This window comes from Mus pahari, chromosome 23, assembly GCF_900095145.1.
Source record: "Mus pahari chromosome 23, PAHARI_EIJ_v1.1, whole genome shotgun sequence".
NCBI lineage: Eukaryota > Metazoa > Chordata > Mammalia > Rodentia > Muridae > Mus > Mus pahari.
Window position 1 is genome coordinate 35,252,382 of NC_034612.1, and position 16,312 is coordinate 35,268,693.

The window sequence follows — 16,312 nt, forward strand, 5'->3', positions numbered from 1 at the left end:
CTGGTGAGATGGCTCAGTGGGTAAGAGCACCCGACTGCTCTTCCGAAGGTCCAGAGTTCAAATCCCAGCAACCACATGGTGGCTCACAACCACCCGTAACAAGACCTGACGCCCTCTTCTGGAGTGTCTGAAGATAGCTACAGTGTACTTACATATAATAAATACATAAATAAAATCTTTAAAAAAAAAATTTTTTTTTAAATAGCAATGGCTGCCTGGGAGGAGCTACGGGCATGGGCATAGGCTATACAAATTTCCTGGACAGCTATAATAGACGTGGGGGTAACGGCAGAATATTCTAGGGGCAGAGCTGGAAGAACGCCTTAAACTAGGTCAAGTCACAGGAGGAGTAGCACACGGTGCCCAGAGGAGGCCCAAGGCCATGCACGCGTCCGTCCATCGAAAGATCCGACCAGTGCTGTCGGGCCTGAAGGACGAGTGCCTGCGCGAGCCCTCTGAGGTGTGTCCGAATGCTTGAAGGGTGGGCACTCGCAGGCCGGGACCACCACTTCCCAAACTCACTCTTTTCTGGAACAGGTCTCTTCTTGTTTGTAATCCTTCTTTTTGAGACAAGAGCCTCGTGTACCCCAGGCCAACAAATTTGCTAACAGCGAAAGGTGACCCTGACCTCTGAGCCTTCGTGCATCCAGCTTCCTAATGCTACAAGTACCGCTGTGTGGAACCACACCTGGTTTTCAGTTTCCTCTAAGACAGAGGCACTGACCCTGAGCAATGAAGTTATTCTGAGCTGGGCATAGTGGCACCATTACTTGGGAGGCTGAGGCAGGCTGAAGGAAGTGCAAGGCCAGCTTAAGCCTTATAGCCTCAAAAGACTGCAAAACATTTCCCAAGCCAAAGCGTCTCAGTGCTCACCTCTGCTGTTTACGTGTGCATGCCAATGGTACGTGCGCTCTCACATTCACGGCTGCTAGAGCAAAGTGTGTGGAGGCCAGAGATCACACAGGTAACTTCCCGCCTGTCTCCACTAGGCTCTGAGACAAGGCTGCTCACTAGACTTGGAGCAGCCAGTTAGGAGTCTCTCAGTGTCAGAACTACAAGTAGACACTGCTTTTTACATGGGCACTGGAAACACAAACTCAAGTCCACATTACCCACTGAGCCATTTCCCTTGTCCACACCGTCAGCCTTTGATAGGCTCACCCAAATAAAAACTCAGGAGTTAACCACCATCATCACCCCCTGCACAAGCCCATTGATCTCAGCCAGCGCGGGTTAACCTCACTGGCTGGGTTAAGACAAGCTTCTGCCGTCTCGCCCGTAGACACTGACCTCTCCGAAAGGCTCCTGCAATGCCACTGGGGGTGAAATCCCGCATCATTATCCAGCTCGGCAGCTCTCCAAGTTTGACTTCCATGAGCTTCTTCTCCTTCAATGGCACTGCAAGAGAAACAAAACAAGACACAGAATAGCCCTTCAGCAACACAGCACTTCTCCCATGTCACTTTCAACTGTTTCTGCAAGTAGATGAAGTACACAGATGCTGCGCGTGAAACATTTTGTGAACAAATATAATACACTAAAGATGATACTGTAGGCCTAAGCCTATGTAATGGTAGAGCTGCTCAGCAAAGGCTTTAAACACCAGGGGCTGGAGCGATGGCTCAGAGGACAAGAACTCAGAGAACCTGGGTTCAATTACCGGCCTCACACAACAGTCTGTAATCCAATCGTCTTCTGGTCACCCCCAGCACCAACACATATGTGGTATACAGACGTAGATGCAGGCAAAAGCAAGCATACACATAAAAGAAAGCTTTCTAAATGAATAGTGTCTAACAGCTTACTGAGAACGACTGTAAAGAACAAAGTTAAGGACCACAGGAGAGAATAAAATGGAGCAGCCTAGGGCACCAAAGAACTAACCCTGAAGCCAAGCAGGGAGGCACACACCTATAATCCTGGCTCTCAGGAGATGCAGACAAAATATCAAGATGTCATAGGGTGAACGATAAACAAACCTCTATCTCAAAAGATTAAAAACCCCTAACATTTTCCTTATTCTCTGTGTTGGTATGTACACGTGAGTACCGGTGCCTCAGAAGGACAAATGTATCAGATCCCTAGAGCTGGAGTTGCAAGTGGCTGTGAGCCAAGGTGCATAGGTGCTGGGAACCAAACTCAGGTCCTCTGCAAGAGCAACGAATGTTCTTAACCACTGAGTCAGCTCACCAGCCCTGTGGTATCTTGTCATCACAGAGCTGTAATAATGATTACCCTGCATTGAGAGGAACCCATACACAGGATCCAGTCCCTGAATCATCTTTTTGTTTGTTGGTTTGGTTTTTTTGTTTTTGTTTTTTTTTTTTTTTTGAGATAGGGTATTGCTATATATAGTACTGGCTAGCCTTAAACTCATGGATAATCCTCTTGTTTCGGCTTTCCAACTGCTAGGGTGACGGGTGCACAATGCCACCCCCAGCTAGCTAAGTGTAATAAATTCTTTAGTCTTTTGTTCAAAGGTCTCTTCACACTACTAACCTTCTACTTAAATAAGACTGCAAACTTCAGGGGTTGGCGAGATGGCTCAGAGGGTAAGAGCACTGACTGCTCTTCCAAAGGTCCTGAGTTCAAATCCCAGCAACCACATGGTGGCTCACAACCACCCGTAATGAGATCTGACGCCCTCTTCTGGAATGTCTGAAGACAGCTACAGTGTACTTACATATAATAAATAAATAAATCTTTAAAAAAAAAAAAAAGATTGCGAACTTCAAGCTGGGTATGATGACACATGCCTTTAATCCCAGCACTTAGGAGGCAGAAGCAGGGACTTTTATGAGTTCCAGGCAAGCCTGATCTACCTAGTGAGTTTCAGGACAGACACAGCTATTTAGGGAGACCTTGTCTTTTAAGAAAACAAACAAGTCAACGTGATAGTGGTGGTGGTTGTGACAGTGGCGGCACACACCTTCAATCCTAGCAATTGGGAAGGCAGAGGCAGGTGGAGTTCAAGTTCAAGGATAGCCAGAGTGGCAGAGAAACCCTGTAGGGGTTGAGGTTCAAAACTTCTATTTTTTTTTTTTCAACTTTTTTTTTTTTTTTTTTTTTTTTTTTATGACTTTTTTTTTTTTTTTTTTTTTTCAGAGGAAGGCCCAGGCTGGCCTTACCTCAGAGCAATTGTGCTTCTTCAGCCTCTTGAGCAGTGTCATCAATGCTCTTCCCGTTGTCTCTTCTAAAAGCTGTGTTCACTAACCATCTCCTACCATTTTACAGATAAAACAGCAGCTAATGCCCCAGGTGGCGGTGGCCCACACCTTTAAGCTCAGTACTGGGGAGACAGAAGCAGGTGGATCTACACATGAGTTCCAGTACAGCCAGAGCTACACAAAGAAATCCTATCTTGCAAAACCGAGTACCAAGCCAAATAAAAAAGGCTCAGCTTCTTCACACTCCCTTTTTAGATACCCCACCCCTTCACCTTCCCAGACTGAGATAAAGAACATTGCAACAAGCTAAGTACGGTGGCATAGGCCTGTAATCCTAGCACTCTGAGGTAGAGTCTAATACATCACGACTGTGGCAGCAAGTTCACGCCCAATCTGGGCTACACGGAGAAACCCTGTCTCAAAAGGAGGAGGTAGACAACTGTGAAATGGCTGGTCTGGCTACTGGAGTTCCTCGAAGTTGTCCTCTAACCTGGACACAAGCTCCAGCATTCCCATCACTATACCTAGACACGCGCGATACACATAATAACAAAACCAATAATAATATGGAATCCCAACAGTGCGCAATGAATCAGTGTAGAGATTTACTCGTACGCGTTAAGGAAACATCTGCTTGTCTGTCACAAGAACATCTCTGAAAGGTAATCTCATTTACCATGAGCCCCGCCAACCTAGGTCTGAATCCCTACGAGGCTCTCTCAGGACTGGTGACCTTGAACAGGTCACTTCAGCTCAGTAGGCGTATTCAGTCGCCGCGTAGGTAACATATTGTGGGGTCGGGAACCATTCTAGGCACTCGCTGGTCCTGGACTTTAATCTCATCTCCAGGGAGGTCCAAGCGCTGCCATGCGTAAAGGTTCAAGCGACCCTGCCTGAGTCTGTCGCGCAGGAGGAAAAAGCAGCAGCTTAGTCCTCCGGGGAGAGCCAGACAAATGGCTCCGGGCGACGCATGTGCAGGCCTCCAGGAGCCTCTCCGTGCTGACTGGGTCTTCCACCGCCAGGCCAGACGATGCACAGCAGAAATCGGCTGCAGAGTGGAGGGAGGAGGGCGGACAGCACAGGACCTTGGAGTAAGTGTCCAGCGCGCTTCCGGGGAGGAAGCCTCAGTGAAGTCCCGGGTGAAGAGCAAGAGTTCCCGCGGTCCCTTCTCACCCCACTGTGGCCCCGGAGCCTGTGCCCAAATCGGGCTTCCGACCCCACGGCCAGGCAAGGGCCGAGTACTCACCGAGCGACGCCATCTTGAAGTCCTGGTGTCCGCAGAACTCCAGGCGCGCGCGAAGGCTGCTGGGAAGCGCGCACGCACCCGGGCCGGCGCTGCGAGCAGAGGCTCACGGGAAGCAGGTCACCACTTAGAGCATTTTTGAGACCCATCCCAGGCGGAAGCAAAGGACAAAAGGGAAAAAGGGACCTTTCGACTTTTTGTCTTCTGCTTTTGGATCTCTTTAGAGAAATGAGAAATGAGAGGGGTAAGGCTTAAGGATGTGGCTCAGTCCCGGAGTGCTTAAGGCTCTGGTTCCATTCCCAATGCTGAAAAGAAAGAAAAGCAGAGAAGCCCTTGAATACGGAACATTTATCTTAACCCTCCCCAGTTCCTTTTACTTGCTGTTTATTCACTGCGCTGACCCCAAATCCCTCTGAAGTTCCACTTCACATGCTTAAGTGGTCTCCATGATGATTGCAAACACCCCTCCACAGCTGACAACTGCTTAAACGGGTATTTTCTAAAGCTTGTAAAGGTAGGTTTTTGACCCAAAATCAGAAGTATTAGATTTAAGCCATGTTAGCGCCAAAGTCAGACTACTATATAGCTACAGGCATTATCTTGCCACTAATTCTCAACTTTGGGCCTAAAATACAGCAAGACTGTATGCAATAACAGAGTCAGTCTAGCCTGGAAATCAGTATATGTTCTGGGTTGGCCTGAAACTTTCAACAGTGGCAACTCATGTATCGGAATTATGTGTGCACTGCCTGTATAAAATGACATGACCACTCCATGGTATAATTAAGGTGAAGGTTTTGTTTGTTTGTTTTTTTTTTTTTTGTGTTTTTGGTTTTTCGAGACAGAGTTTCTCTGTATAGTCCTGGCTGTCCTGGAACTCACTCTGTAGACCAGGCTGGCCTCTAACTCAGAAATCCGCCTGCCTGCCTCTGCCTCCTGAGTGCTGGGATTAAAGGCGTGCGTCACCATGGCCGACAAGGTGAAGGTTTTTAAAATTATTTTTTATGTACATGGGTGTTTTGCCTACACATATGTCTGTGTACCACATGCATGCAGGGCCCACTGAGGTCAAAAGAGGACATCGGATCCCTTGGAGCTGAAGTTAGAGACAGTAGTGAACTCCTGTGTGAGTTGTGGGAATGAAACCTGGGTCCTCTGGAAGAGCAGCAAGTGCTCTTAAGCAGTGAGCCATCTCTCCAGCCCCCATAAGAGGGGATGTTTATTGTAGATATGAGTGAGGGAGAACAGCCAGAGGCACCTGGAAGAGCACAGAGAAGCAGACAGAACACGGGCGTCTGACTGGACATGGTCAGAACAAGCTAAGAGTGAGAGAGTGGAGGTGGGGTGGGGTGAGAATAGCAGCGTTATAAGAAGAATGACTAGCTGGGGCTGGCGGGGAGCCCAGGAGCTGAAGGGAAAAGCAGAGAGAAGATGAAAAGAGCTGGAATGTTATAACAGGGACTTTGATGTGTGTGACAGGGATTTGTGATATTGAGAGACCGGAGGCCAGCATGCATTTTGATATGCTGGTAAATGCCATGGGTAGCCATATGTCCCTTCTGCCAAAGGTAGGGAAAATGACTCCTTTTGACAGAGGAGAACTGGGCTTCACAATTCCTTTTACCTGCTCTTCATTGTGGAATATTCACAATTCTTTTTACCTGCTATTCCTGAAGAATGGTGGCTTTTATCTAACCACCAGAAATCCTCCTATAGTCCAAGTCGTGCTCATTTCTGGATATTTGGACTGCTTTTTAGAGTTTGGTGGGAAAGCATTAGAGAAAAGGGAATTATTCCAAGCAAAAGGAACTGCAGTATACAAAATTTACTTGGGGAGGGGAGCAGGGCCATTAGTATAGAAGGAGGCTGTAGTCAAGCAGTTCTACTGAGACAAGGGGTCAGCAGACTTCTGAAGAGAATAACTGTTCAGTTACCATTTCCCTGAAGGGGCTGAGTGGTTCCACATGGGTCATCATCTTAGTATCTTAAATGATTCTATCTTGGACCGAAGATCTACACCAGCCCAAGACTTTATGTCAAGTTTCCAAGAGCTAGAATTACAGGTATTTAGCACCAAACCCTGTTTCACCTCAGAATGCTTGAGTCTGCCTGTATTTAGAGTTGAGTGTAGACCCAGTATCAGGGGTTCAGTTCTGAATGCTTTTGACTTTTCCGGATTTTTTTTTTTTAAGATTTATTTATTTATTTATTATATGTAAGTACACTGTAGCTGTCTTCAGACACTCCAGAAGAGGGCGTCAGATCTTGTTACAGATGGTTGTGAGCCACCATGTGGTTGCTGGGATTTGAACTCCGGACCTTCGGAAGAGCAGTCGGGTGCTCTTACCCACTGAGCCATCTCACCAGCCCGACTTTTCAGGATTTTAGTGAGGTCACAGGCCTTTGATCCCAGCACTCGGGAGACAGAGACAGATGGATCTCTCCTCAAGATCAGCCTGGTGTACAGAAAGAGTTCCAGGCCAGCCAGGGCTACACAAAAAAACCCTGTCTTGGGGCAGAGGGGAAGCAAAAGAGGAGTTTCATTCAAGGATTCTATTTATCTACTGCTTTGTGTTCATGAAAAAGATGACTCCATTATGCTTAGAGTTGTCACTAACACAATTTCAGGCCACCTTCCAGCCACTTGCATGTTTAGTCTCATGGGAAAGCTGGATAGAGTGGCACAGTGCAATAATCCCAGGACTTGAGAGCCTTATGCAGGAGGATCACTGTGAGTTTGAAACCAGCCTGGGCTAAGGAGACTTTGTCTGAAACAAAAGGTCACAAAACAATTTTCATTTTGTTGAGATGCTGGAGTTATTGGACTTAGGGCCTTGTGCATGAGAGGCAAAGGTTTTAGCACTGAGATATATAGCTCTCATGAGCATTTTTGGGGGACCTAGAAGCACATGTATGGTCAAGGCCTAGGGCTCCGCTGCATTATCTTGGTATACACAGTGGAATCTTCAAGCCCTAGAGATTACTCCAATTAGAAAGCTTCAAAGGAAAGTGGAATTATGTCCCAGGTCTTGGGCATTTTAAAAAATACTTAGTGTGGGAGAGGTATGTACATGGCACAGCATGAGGTTAGAGGAAACCTTTTGGGTATCAGTTCTTCCCTTTACCATGTTGGTCTCGGGGATGGAATTCAGGTTGTCTGACATGGTGGCAAACACCATTATCCACTGAACCGTCTCCTTAACCCTGACACCATAGGATTCAAATGCTTCCGAACTCAAGTCTTCTCCTTTTGAAGACCCCAAGGATGTCCTCCTGGACCACTTCCTTCTGTCTCATGAGAAACCTCAGAAAAAGATTATAGTTATAGATGGGTATAGTGTTGCTGGGGCTCAAACTCGGGTTCTCTGCAAGTGTGGTATTTGTCATCTTAACTGCTGAGCCATCAATCCTGCCCTTTAACCCTTATCATTAGACATGGCCCCATTCATCTTTTGGAAAGTTCCCTATATTCCTTCTTCTCCCTCTGCAGTATATATAAATAAAACTTGAAAACATTATTGGGCCAGTGAGATATCTCAGTGGGTAAAGACAATGCTGCCAAGCACAATGACCTGAGGTCATCCCTGGGATCTACAGGTAGTTAGAAGAAAACCAACGCCTTCGAGTTGTCCTGTGACTTCCATATACAAACTAGGGCCTGTGTGCACCCCCAATAAATAAATGCAAAAAAAAAATGATTACTATGTGAATGTGTGCTTGACGTGTATGTGAATGTACATGTGTAGACGTCAGAGGCCAACTCTGAGGAGTCAGTTTCTTTTGTCCTTTACATGGGCTCCAGAGATCAAACTCAGGTTGCCAGGCTTCCATGGCAAGTACCTTTACTTGCTGGGCCCTCTTGCCCCATGGAAATCTTTTTTTTTTTTTTTTTCAGAGTTTCTCTATGTAGACCTGGTTGTCCTGGAATTCCCTTTGTAGACCAAGCTGACTTTCCCGCCTCTGCCTCCTGAGTGCAGGGACTAAAGGTGTGAGCCACGAGGTCTGGGTCATTGAAATTCTTTATAAAAGCATGTATTAAGGTCCAAATCAAGCTGGGCAGTGGTGATGCATGCCTTTAATCTCAGCACTCAGGAGTCACATCTCCAAGTTTAGGCCTGGTCTACATACTGTTCAAAGACAGCCAGAGCAACATAATGAGATACTGTCTCAAAAACCAACCAAACAGAAAGGTTCAAATGAGACCTACTCTCTTGTGTGTGAGACTGAAGGAAATCTGTGAGTGACTGAGATATCCCAAACGACAATGCACCTTCTAGACAAAGAAATAACTGAATAATCACAACAAAAGTCATGTTAGGCAAAGTGATGGGTACCTTTAATCTCAACATACAGGAGGTAAAGCCAGAGGCAGGTTGATCTCCTGAGTTTGTGGCCAACCTGGTCCACATAGCTACTGCCAGATAGCCAGGACTACACAGTGAGACCTTTTCTCAACAGTAGCAACAGCAAAAGCCACATGAGTCATGCAGAGACATATGAAAGCTAGGAGACTGAATTTTGATGGATTCTTCGGTGTCGGACAAGGTGTGTACTCTGTCTAAATCTTTCACCACATTGAAAACATTTATAAGGTTTTTCTCCTGTGTGAGTTCTCTGGTGTTTAATGAGGGTGGCGCTCTGACTGAATCTTCTCCCACAGACAACACATGCATAGGGCTTCTCTCCTGTATGGATTCTCTGGTGCTTAAAGAGGTCTGAGCGCTGTTTGAAGCTCTTCTCACAGTCTTCACACTTGTATGGTCTCTCCCCTTTATGTAGTCTCTGATGTCTAAACAGGCTGGAAACATGAAAGATTTCCCCACACTCCTCACATTTATAGTACTTCTCACTGGCATGGGTTCTCTGATGCCGACTCAGATGTGAGCTCTGCCTGAAGCACTCCCCGCATTCTGGGCATGCATATGGCTTCTCACCTGTGTGTGTCCGCTGGTGCTTAACGAGGGCAGCGCTCTGACTGAAGCTTTTCCCGCACTCTTGGCACTGATAGGGCTTCTCGCCTGTGTGGATTCTCTGGTGTTTGAAGAGGTCTGAGCGCTGTCTGAATCTCTTCTCGCAGCTATCACATTTATAAGGTTTGTCTTCCTGGAACTGCCTCTGGGTCTCAAGAAGCCCCAAAGTACTGTCCACAGAGCTGTGAGGCTTCACTGTATGGCACTTCACATGGAAACCTTGTTTGTGGTCTTCCCCACATTGACCGTTGGTGCCCAGTCCCTCTGCTGTCTGGATGTGCTGACCAAAGACAGAACTGCCACTGTTCTCAAATTCATTATTTTTAGAGTCACTTTCATCCCTGGACACATCAGTGAGAAGTGGGACGGCAGTGCATCCTTGCTCTTCAGGAGAGCTCTGGTGCTGCAGTAATGCAGCAGTTTTTGGCAGCTTTTCCTCCCAGTCCTCAGAGGTATCACCGCATTTGGTAAATGCTGCGACCTTTCCCTGGGACACTTCTTGTAGCCATGCCTGTGGCTCTGCCTCCTTTAAAATTTCTTGCTTTAGAATCACATCTGTGTTCACAGCTCTAGTTTCCAAGTCTGAAACATGAAAATAAAAGCTACTATTATCTCACGCCTATGTGACAGTGAAGTAGAAAATGCTGGTAAAGGAAGTGCCTCTAACAGGCCTCTAGGTGTCCTCCTCCAGACTCTACGTGGAACTGAGCCCATCAGGGGCATGCACTTTGCCTGTACAAGCAAAAAGCTCTCTTTCTGTACTTGAGCCTACAGCTACCAAGGCATTCTTCCCTGGCCCTATTGCACAGCTACAATAAGAGGTAGACACAGAAAGGATGTCAGAACAGGCTGATAGCCTTCATCCCATGAATGTGGGCTGAGTTAATATGAGAAAGTCTCCCCAGATAAGCTATAATGGGCATAGCTGGTGATGCCAACATATGAAGGCAGGGATCCAATGCCAGTTCAGCCTAGCATTGAGTGAAGGTGCATACAAATTGTCCTCTGGCCTCTACATATAAACCTTTACTATGTGCACATTCACCCACACAAGCACATACAGATGGGAGGGGCAGATGATATCCCACATCTAGCTGAGAGACTATGGGTCATTAATCACTGCTGAAGGAGCCAGAGTGATTTTTCTTCAAGATGTAGCCATTATCAAGTTGCCTGTGCTTTGAGAAACTACCCCACACTCCTGCACATGCAACCTTAATTAAAACAAAACACCACAAACTGGAATGTAGGAGGGAACATTTGGGGAAGAAGGGTTCCAAAGGGAAGGGGTAAGAGAGGAATGGGAGAAGGCATGCTGGGAAGAAAGGTTCCAGAGGAGGGCAAGGGATAAGAGAGAAATGGGGGTCGATTCTAATCAAAGTACATCATTCATATATATATAATTAAAGAACAACTAAGAAGGGGGCTGGAGAGATGGCTCAGTGGTTAAGAGCGCCGACTGCTCTTCTGAAGGTCGTGAGTTCAAATCCCAGCAACCACATGGTGGCTCACAACCATCCGTAATGAGATCTGATGCCCTCTTCTGGGGTATCTGAAGACAGCTACAGTGTACTTACATATAATAAATAAAAAAATTAAAAGGAACAACTAAGAAATTATTTAAGGCCAGATACAGCAGCACCCATCCTGAATCCCAGCACTCTGAAGCCGAGGCAGGCAGATCTCTGAGTCCAGATAGCTTGGACTACATAGTAACTTCCAGGCCAGCAGAGTTATGGTGAGACCCTGTCTCAAAAACACAACAAAAACTATTAGAAACAAACACACGTACAAAAACAAAATAGAGAACAGAAAAACCCAGCCTAAGTCACAAAAGAAATTCTAAGGCTCTTAACCCATGTTTGTGAATGGCAAACTAGCTCACAGATCATAGAGACCTCAGCTAGTAATCCTGCTTTGCAAAAACTGTCAACCTGACACAGCTCACGGAAGGAAAGCCTCAACTGAGGCATCCCCAGATCAGGCTGGCCTGTGGGCTCTCTGTGGGGATTACTTTGATGTAGAACACATCAACCCATTGTGGGAGGTACCATCCCTAAGCAAGAAGGTCCTGAACTGCATAAGACAGATGGGGCTGCGGAGAACACTCAGTGGGTAAATGCACCTATAGCGAGCCTAACAGCTCAAGCTTGATGATCCACAATACAATGTAATAAGAGAAATCTTCTTCCCACAAGTTTGTCTTTTGAGCTCCACACAAGCACAATGGCACATGCACACACACACACACACACACACACACAAGACAAATAAAATTAAAGATGAAAAGACAAAAGAAAGAAAGAAAGAAAGAAAGAAAGAAAGAAAGAAAGAAAGAAAGAAAGAGAAAGAAAGAAAAGAAAAAAGAAAGAGAACCCAAAACAAGCTGTTGTTCAGAAAAAGAATGCTAGCTGAGGCTAAGTCAGCTTTCAACAGTGTCCTCCATGGCGCCTACTGTTCTTCCTTATAATGCTGTTTAAGTCAGTTTGTCACTGTGACAGATACCTAAGACAACTTAAGGAACAAAAGATTCACTGTTATTTAATGGGTCAGAAGTTGAGTCCATGGTCAGCTGAATTCATTGTTCCTGGGCTTGGGGTAAGGCAGAACACCATTACAGAAGGGTCTGCTGGAGCAGATATGTTGTTCACTTCCTGGCAGTGAGGAAGCAGAATGCAGATGCAGAAAGGTGTCAGGGCAAGCTAGAGCTCTCAGGGACACTCCTCTGCATCTTCCACCTAGGATGTCTCTCCCTTGCCCCCAATTGAATCAGGATCTTATGTAGCCTGCTTTCAGGTTCCTGCCTTGACTTGTCTCAGTGATGAACTATGACCCTTTCCTGCCCTAAGCTGCTTTTGGTTAGAATGTTTTCTCACAGCAACTGGGAGGAAACTAGAGCAGCTTCCCAACACAAGCCACACATTCGACAACTCATCAGAGAACAGTACTTACCAGGCACAACTGTGCTCCCAGCATCCTTTGTGCTCTCTTCGCAGAAACCCTTCCGAGCTGCAGCCAGCTGTTCCCACTCTTCCCAGGTCAGAGATTCTGCCACATCCTTGAAGGTCACAAAGCCCTAGAACAGCATAAGATCTCCATTTAGCACTTGCTGTCACTGCAAACACTGCCACTAGTCTAAGGGGAAGCTGGACTCTAGAGTGGAAGGAGTTAGTGAGAGAGAGTCAAGCAACAAACCATAGATGCTGTGTCAACTGGGTACCAAAGGGACCTGCTACTGACCATCTTCATTGTCAACCTGGCTGGATTTAGAATCACCCCAAAGTAAGCTTCCAGACTAACCTGTGCAAGCATTTCCGGACAGCTTTGACTGTGGGGGGAAGGTCAACCCTGGGTAGGAGATGTACTGGACTGGATGGACAGAAAGAAGGTGGCAAGGGAACACTAGCATCCACCTCCTTCTGACTATAACCTTGAAGCAAGGTGGCCAGCCACTCCCCCTGCCACACTTTCCTGACCTCAGACTGTAGCTCTTCTTCAACAAGCCCTTCCCTCAAGTTGCTCTAGTCACAGCAGGAAGAAGAGTTGCCATTCTCTGTAGAAGTTTAGTCTGTTTCTTCCTCCCAGCTCTGTGCTCCCAGAAATAAATTCAGACCCAAAATACATTCACAAATACCTTGGCTATATAGCTAGGCTCTTCTCTGACTAGATGATAACTTAAATTAGCCCATTTCTTCTAATGTATATTCTACCTCGAGGTTGGTTACCTGTGCTGAGGTACTATGTGTCCATCTTGTCAAATTTTTCCCGGGAAATCTCTCACACCTGGCACTATCTCGGAATCCTTTCTGCCTCCCAAATGTCTCACCTCCTATTTGCAGACTAAGGTATAGGCCACCAGTTTTATTATTGACAGGTGTCACATCCATACAGACTCAAGATTCTCACTAGAAGACCACATATAATGTCTTTGTTTTTTTGTTGTTGTTGTTGGTTTGTTTTTTTTTTTTTTTTTTGAGACAGGATTTCTCTGTGTAGCCCTGGCTGTCCTGGAACTTACTCTGTAGAAAAGGCTGGCCTTGAATTCAGAGATCCACCTGCCTATGCCTCCCAAGTGCTGGGATTAAAGGCATGAGCTACCTGGTTTCTCCTATAACCTTGAAAAGACTTTCTGTGGATCTTCTATGACAATCTGGGGAAGGCAAGAGTGAAATACTTGAGTTCTATCACTGTGATTTACCAAAGTGGAAATTAAAACTGGACTGTGGCTCAGACCGCTAGCTGGTCTGGCATGCACAGAGCTGAGCTCAGCCCCCACACCACATAAACCAGATGTTGACAGCTAACACTTATAATCCCAGAACTCAGTAAGTAGAGGCAGGAGGATCAGAAATTCTAGGGTCATACTCTTCCCTCCACATAGTGGGCTGTTAGAGAGACATCCTAGGTGGAAGATGCAGAGGAGTGTCCCTGAGAGCTCTAGCTTGCCCTGACACCTTTCTGCATCTGCATTCTGCTTCCTCACTGCCAGGAAGTGAACAACATATCTGCTCCAGCAGACCCTTCTGTAATGGTGTTCTGCCTTACCCCAAGCCCAGGAACAATGAATTCAGCTGACCATGGACTCAACTTCTGACCCATTAAATAACAGTGAATCTTTTGTTCCTTAAGTTGTCTTAGGTATCTGTCACAGTGACAAACTGACTTAAATACGGTATGTATAAATGTACATGGTTAACACATGTATATTTATATTGGCTGAGTTCCCTGTATCTAAAATACTTGTGAGCCATACTGTTCACAATTTCAGAGTATCTCACAGTTCAGTCAGGGATGAAATCTGTGCTCCAGCATTTTCGAAACCCAAGACCCCAAAATCTGAAGTGCTTGAGTTTCGGCACCCAACAACTAAGCAGTAGCCCAAATGTCCATAGTGCTGAGGTGGAAAACATAGCTAAAATGTAAAATGGCATTTTGTGGGGAGGATCTACAGACTATTTTGAGATTAGCTTTTCACGGGCAGGAGAGATGAACAGAAGAGTGCTTCCTGCTCCTCCAGGAGACTGACCTGTGTTCAGTGCCCAGTACCCACTTTAGGCAGCCTACAACAGCCTGTGATTCCAGTTCCAGGGAACCCTGTTCTGTGCTCCCTGGTCACTCGCACACATGTGGCATACACTCATACACACACGGGAAAAGAAATAAAAAGAAACTAGACTTTTCACACTGACAATGATTGTAGACTGTATTCTAAAAGGCACATGTGAAGTTCTGTTTCAATAAGCTAGGAATGATGGTCCACACCTCTAATCCCTGAACTTTGGAGGAACAGTAAAAGTGCATCTCTGTGAGTTAAAGGTCAGTCTGGTAGATATGAGTTCAAGTCAGATAGGGACACACAGCGAGACTCTACCTTTACAAAAAAAAAAAAAAAAAAATCAAAGTATATTTCAAAACCAGTAATAAATATCAAGAGTATTAGTGTATTTTTTCCAAGGTGCCTTCTCTTGGACCTAACATATTCAAATATAGGGGCCATTCTCATTCAAAGCGTGTGTGTGTGTGTGTGTGTGTGTAGACAACCAGGCTGTATTCTCTGAATCATCACAACCGAGCACGCGTGCACGTTAATGCAGATACCTAGAACATGGCATCAGATCACTTGAAGCTAGAGCTACAGATGGCTGTGAGCCCTTCTATATGGGGTCTTGGGAACTTTATTCATTCTCTGGAAGAGAGCCATCTCTCTGTTGCCACGCAGAGCCCACCCGAGTCTCACCTGCGGAGAGGCCCGGTCCAGTGCTCTCTGTAGAGTCCGCGCCAAGGCGGCAGCCTCCTCCCCACTTTCAGGGCAGTGGTCCCGCACGTAGGCCTGGAGCTCCTGGGGCAGGATGGTGAGGAACTGCTCCAGCACCAGCAGCTCCATGATCTGCTCCTTGGAGCGCAGCTCGGGCCTCAGCCACCGCCGACAGAGCTCCCAGAGTCGGCTCAGCGCCTCCTCAGGGCCGGCCACTTCCTGGTAGCGCAACTGCCTGAACCTTTTTCGAGAAGTCTCGGGGTTCTGCCAATCCCCGGAACCGGAGGACTCCTGACTCCCCGGAGAGTCCTCCTCCACCTTCACCGTACAAAGCCCAGCACCGAGAGGTGGCGGGGCGATCCCAGAGCCCGCGGCCATTGGAGCCTCTGGACCGTCCAGGTCGAGCTTGTTTTCTAGAAGGGCAAAGCCCAGTGACTTCACGGACCTTTTCTGAAACCGAGGCGGAGTGGTGCCCTCTCCCAAAAGTGAGCCCCAGAAAAGGCCACTACGGACACAGCACACACCGGAACACGGCCTTCTCAGATCTCATTTCAGCAGGTGACAGAAAAACAAACCGAAGCGGAAGTGCGTCATTAACCCCGCCTCTGGGAATAGGCCTCACATTCGCAAGGTCTCTCTAAGCGCTCTGGAGGACTAAGATGCATCTCTATGGTTCGCCTTCCTTACTGTACTAGAGGGGCCGCAGGCCACGTCATGACAGACTGGATGGATGGATGGATGGATGGATGGATGGATGGATGGATGGATGGATGGATGGATGGATGGATGGATGGATGGATGGATGGATGGATGGATGAATTGGATGGATTGGATGAGTGGATGGATGGATTAGATAGGGGAGCCTACACAGAGGAAAAAATATCTTGAAAATAAATGAATGAATGAATGAATGAATGAATGAATGAATGAATGATGGACTGGAGAGATGGCTCAGCGGTTAAGGACACAGGCTGCTCTATTAGAGGATCTAGGTTCAATATCTGGCTCCCACAATGTGGTGCAGGCTAAGCAGTCATAAATAAAGTAAAACTATATATATATTATTTAAAATTGATTTTGATTCTTCAAGTCAGGGTTGTTTTTGTTGTTGTTGCTTTGTTTTGTATAGTCCTGGCTATGGAAACTAGCTCTGGGAACTAGACTGGCCTCGAACTCA

General features: G+C 46.5%; 2 protein-coding genes across 2 annotated transcripts in view; both read right to left on the reverse strand.

Moving 5' to 3' along the window:
* Atp5mf (ATP synthase membrane subunit f) overlaps positions 1–4,497 on the reverse strand; it is a 6,943-nt gene extending 2,446 nt beyond the window's left edge. The window contains exons 1-2 of the mRNA XM_021187246.2: positions 4,414–4,497; positions 1,291–1,398 (exon numbers count right to left, since the gene is read on the reverse strand). Coding sequence (XP_021042905.1) covers positions 1,291–1,398; positions 4,414–4,426 — 121 coding nt within the window. The 5' untranslated portion in view covers positions 4,427–4,497. The remainder of the gene's footprint in view (positions 1–1,290; positions 1,399–4,413) is intronic.
* A 4,207-nt stretch (positions 4,498–8,704) lies between these two features.
* Znf394 (zinc finger protein 394) lies at positions 8,705–15,720 on the reverse strand. Its single transcript, XM_021186985.1, has 3 exons — positions 15,118–15,720; positions 12,333–12,456; positions 8,705–9,962 (listed from the first exon to the last, which is right to left on the reverse strand). Exons 1-3 carry the CDS (start codon positions 15,511–15,513, stop codon positions 8,914–8,916), a joined length of 1,569 nt encoding a protein of 522 aa, XP_021042644.1. The 5' UTR covers positions 15,514–15,720; the 3' UTR covers positions 8,705–8,913.
* Between the last annotated feature and the right edge of the window lie 592 nt (positions 15,721–16,312).